Source organism: Phaethon aethereus, assembly GCF_964289735.1.
Source record: "Phaethon aethereus genome assembly, chromosome: 9".
NCBI classification, from domain to species: Eukaryota; Metazoa; Chordata; class Aves; order Phaethontiformes; family Phaethontidae; genus Phaethon; species Phaethon aethereus.
Genome location: NC_138585.1, coordinates 16,193,693 through 16,198,129, shown reverse-complemented (window position 1 = coordinate 16,198,129; position 4,437 = coordinate 16,193,693). Strand labels below are relative to the sequence as shown.

The 4,437-nt window shown below is 46.7% G+C and overlaps 1 protein-coding gene across 1 annotated transcript; it reads right to left on the bottom strand.

Moving 5' to 3' along the window:
• On the bottom strand, positions 1 to 4,002 carry TMEM207 (transmembrane protein 207; the record flags this gene model as incomplete). The annotated part of the gene is made up of 5 exons (XM_082003387.1): positions 1 to 149; positions 1,118 to 1,260; positions 1,706 to 1,750; positions 2,111 to 2,148; positions 3,928 to 4,002. The coding sequence occupies 5 exons, from the start codon at positions 4,000 to 4,002 to the stop codon at positions 1 to 3; spliced, it is 450 nt and encodes a 149-aa protein (XP_081859513.1).
• Between the last annotated feature and the right edge of the window lie 435 nt (positions 4,003 to 4,437).

Sequence of the window (4,437 nt, the reverse complement as noted above, 5' to 3'; positions counted from 1 at the left end):
CTAGAGCTTGTTTTCCTTCATAATATCCTCATAGGGTGGAGGCAAATCAGCTCTCCCAAGGCTGAAATGTGGGGCAGGAGAAGAGGACATCTCTGCAGTCATGCAGGGGCTCAGAGATCCAGAGAACGGGCACTGAGGCACTTCACTTTCTGGAAAAAAGCAAAGCCATAACAGTACAGCAGACAGGTGTGAAGAGCAAGCATGGGGGTGAGAGGAGTGAGCCTGGGAGGCGCTGTCAAACCGCTTGGAAACAAGAAAGGCATGGATGTAATTTTTGAAGCACGGCATCACAAAACCTCTCACAGCAAACTCCATATGCAAGAAGTGAGACCAGAGGAATTTGTGTGGGTTTGGGGAGGGTCCTTCTTGTTGGAGACACTGTTCATGACCACCCAGAAAGCAGGCAACACATCCTCTGGGAAGGGCTGAGTCTAATGACAGAGTTAGCTTGGAGGGACTGTTGTCTGGCCCAGCCTGCTGATGTTGCTGGCAATAGTCCAGGTCAGTGCTGGGTGCTACACATAGTCATTATAGCCCAGTTCTCAAAAGTCTGGGTGCTCCTGGAGGTATGCTAAGGGTGGCCACCGTGATGAACAGCACCCACCAAGACAATTTTTTGACAGACCCCAGGGTGTATCAGCCAATCAAGCTGCCTGCTGGGGTGGCTCAAGTAGACCAGTGTGGTCTTGCTTGAGTGAGAAATTCAGGTCATGCGTTGGAAAGGGCTGCCTGACCCCAGGCAGTGCCCGTGGCTGAGTACATCAGTACATGGCTGAGTGCCCTGGCACCAAGCAGAAGGTCCCACACACCTCCAGTGTTAGTGTGACCAAGCCCCGACTAGACACCTTTGGTACATGTGGACACAAGGACAGCACTGAGTTCAGCTGAAGGTACAGTTGGGGAAAAGAGGACATGGCTTGCATAAGCCCTCCAGTCCATGGTCTGAACATCCTTCCAAGATGCCCAAGCTGGGCACCCCACTGTTCGCCAGAAACACAGCACTCAGCTGCAGCCTGGCTCCCACTCAAGGCTGGCCACCTCTTATTGGGTTATGCATGGGCCACAGGAAGCCCATCAGGGCCAGCGGGACCTTGCGGCAAGCAGGGAGAGGACTGACCGCAAAAGGCATTGGAGCTGCTGAGCGCGAAGACGGCCAGGGTGCGTCGGTGGGGGAGGCTGCTCCGCCGTTTCAGCCAGCACTGCAGGCAGCAGCAGATCCCGCAGGACACGAGCAAGGCCAGGAAAAACAACATCAGGAACCTGAGGCAGAGGCAGCAGGGGAGGAACAGTACCATCACCATCTGCGGGCAGCACCGACAGATGGCTGTGTGTCTTCAAATTAACATATTCATTAACATCTTTTGCAAATAGCCTTTAAATGTTGCGGTTTCCCCATTAACGTACTGGACATGATCAAAGTCCGTGGAAACCAATGTCTCAGTGCTGAGTGCTCAGCGCTGAGTTCTGGCTGGAAATTTTAACATTTCTCCCTGAAATCATTCATCGGTGTTGCCCAGCTCAGTTGCCAGCGTACAGTGAGAGGCTATGGATAAATGATTCCCATTAGTCAGTAAAGACAGAACACAGGGACAGCCCAGGAGCAATGCTCTCTAGCTATCAGTCTCTCTTAATGCCTTTCTCTCTATATATCCATCAAAGAATATTATTTGCCAGTTTTTCCCTCTAAAACAGATCTGAAACTTACCACACGTACCAGCTGCTAAAGTTTTCATCGCTCTGCCCAATGCACCTAAAAAGGGAAAAAGAAAAGGAACTTTCAGTCCAGCATGAGGGGACTGGACTGGCTCCAACACACATCTACCAACACAAAGAAAGGCATCATCGGTCAGTAGAGGATCGAGACGTTTTCCTCCATCAAGGGAACCCTATTAAAAGTCTCTCTATGTAGATGGAAGCAGATGCAGCTGATGTGGTTCGCCTTTCAACACTGGCACCCACCACCAGTGTTTTTGCTGAAAAGGGCCAAACGGCCCTTTCCTGGAAGCCCTCATTCCTCTGCCATGCCGGCATCCCAGGCAGGAGCACAGCATCCCCAAAAAAGCCTGGGGTGGGAGCAGTCGCGGGTGAGAAAACGGAGAGCCACACTCACCTGTTGCCAAGCTCACAGTCCGACTCAGAGTCTGCTAACTGAAAACACACACATAAATCAGAGAGGGCAGATATGTGTTGGTTTTTTTATAATTTACCAGTATAATTACCGATCTTCGAGCGGGAAGTTGGAGAGGAAGGGCCATATAGGTGCTGGCTCCTGCAGGGACGCACACCAGACCTCTCCTTAGAGACCGCAGGGCTGAGCTCTCACCGCTGCGGTCTCTGGTCCCAGCTAGCCCGTACCGGTACCGGAGGATAACCACGCAGAGAGCTCGGTAAATTCAATAGCTTGCAGATGAAAGCTAGGCCAAGGGGAAAGCATCTCTTTTGATGTGAAAGAGGGAAGAAGGGAGACACGATCAGGTGTCAGCTGTTCATAGAACTAGGATTGCTGTTCAGAAATGTCTGCTGAAAAGGTCCTGTGGCCAAATTCTTGGTCTGTAGCTCATTTTCCAGTATCTGATTGTGAATGTAGCTGTGAATTGGAGCTGTTTTAACCAGACGTATGCTCTACCCAGAATTTTAGTGTTTTCGGGTAGTAGTGGTGCATCATTCCCAGAGTCAGGTTTCAGGTATGGCAAATATGTGATCCTGAAACTTGTTTTTCAGGTATCTTTTCTACTCTTTGGTGAAGTAAGTTTATTTTTTCAAGCCTTGTTGATCTTAGCCTCAGTTTCAGATTATCTGGGCAAAAAGTAACTGGAGTGGTTCATTAGTATTGTTGAATCAAATTCAATACAATTTTTGGCTGACTCGCGTCAAGTGTGTAATAACACTTGTCCAACTTTTCTATGAAAAAACTTCAGCTTGGGTATAGAATTGCAATAACACCGGGAAACAAAATAAGGAAGATGGAAGCCTTTAGATTTATTTATTGGAGAAAACTATTAGACTGTAATCCGTAAATCATTACTTTACTTCGGATTTCCTTCTGTGTATATCCAAAACACATAGAGATTTCTGACTTTCTTTGAGTCAAGCTGGAAAGCTCTGTTCTGTATTAGAAATTTGTATCAAATACTTATAATTGAGAGATCTCATATTACATCTCTAATTAACAGGACTTCTTTGCAACAATCTTGTTGTGCAAAGCTTGTGTCACTGTAAACAGCAAGAAAGCCTGTGCACACACTGCCTTTCAATCCCTAGTTTCACCAGAGGCCTTTAGGTATAATAAGTCTTTTATATAAAACATTATCTGTGAAATTTCATGAGTGGCTGAAACTCAAATGAGGAATAGAGAAAAAGACAGAAGCTTCAACTCTTCCAAATGCGTCCTTTTAAAACTGAGCTAATTTGCCATTCTGCACACGCACCCTGGTGCAGAATATTTTAATTTTTTTTGCACTTCAACTGATTATTAGAATAACAGGTCAAAACCAGACAGCTGATTGCTGTGATTGTGTGTACCCTGAGTATTCTTCATGGCTGAATGACAACCTCTGGACTCTCTTTTATCATCCTTCAAACTACCTCGGCAGAGCTACCTTAGCATAGTTAAACGGCAGCAAAATGCATCTGCTCTGAGGCAGCAATCTATCAATGCAACCAAACACCCACCCGTGCGGCTAGAGACCCACGCCGTTCCACTTCAATAGCCATAGACAGAATAAAAGATTAAGGCAGTCATGTTTTCTCTGTATTAATTGGAATTGTCGGAAACATTAAACCCTCCCCAAATTCATCAGGTCCTCAAAAAAGCCTTCTAAAAAAAAAGGGGGGGGGAGGGGGGCTGATGACTAAATTCTATGAAAGTTGAATCCTGCCCCCCCAAATCTCTAAAATCATCCTGGTCCCAGTGAAGGGTTTGGTTACCTGGGAGAACGTTAAACACAGAAATCCAGTTCCTGTGATCCATGAAGCGAAACACAAAGCTCCAGGTCTGTGCATCATGAGCAGGAGAAACGTGGGAAAGCTTCATTTGCAGCAGTGTTTTACCCTCTGTAATTTGGGGCTTTTAAAACTTCTCTACACATTGTGCCTTCAGCCAGAGAACACGTTGCCCAATGGCTTCCTGTGCTTCAGAAATGACCGCTAGTCAGGGAATGAATTCGGGTTTGCATGGACACACTCAAACAGCTGCTAGAAGTTAAAGGAACACTAGTTTAAGGTCAGCACCTTGCAGTTGTTTCGGTATTTTCATAGCTGTTCACAAATTCCTGTTGCTGAAGCTTAGTTCCATATTAACCCACGGCCGTATTTAACAGGACCTGCTACAAATAAACACTGGAGATCATATTCTGAGGCCATGCTTTCATTACACGTTGCCTTCAGCTGCAGTTCTGGTATTAGAGGGAAAGCAGTGCTACCTACAACCATCTCCCA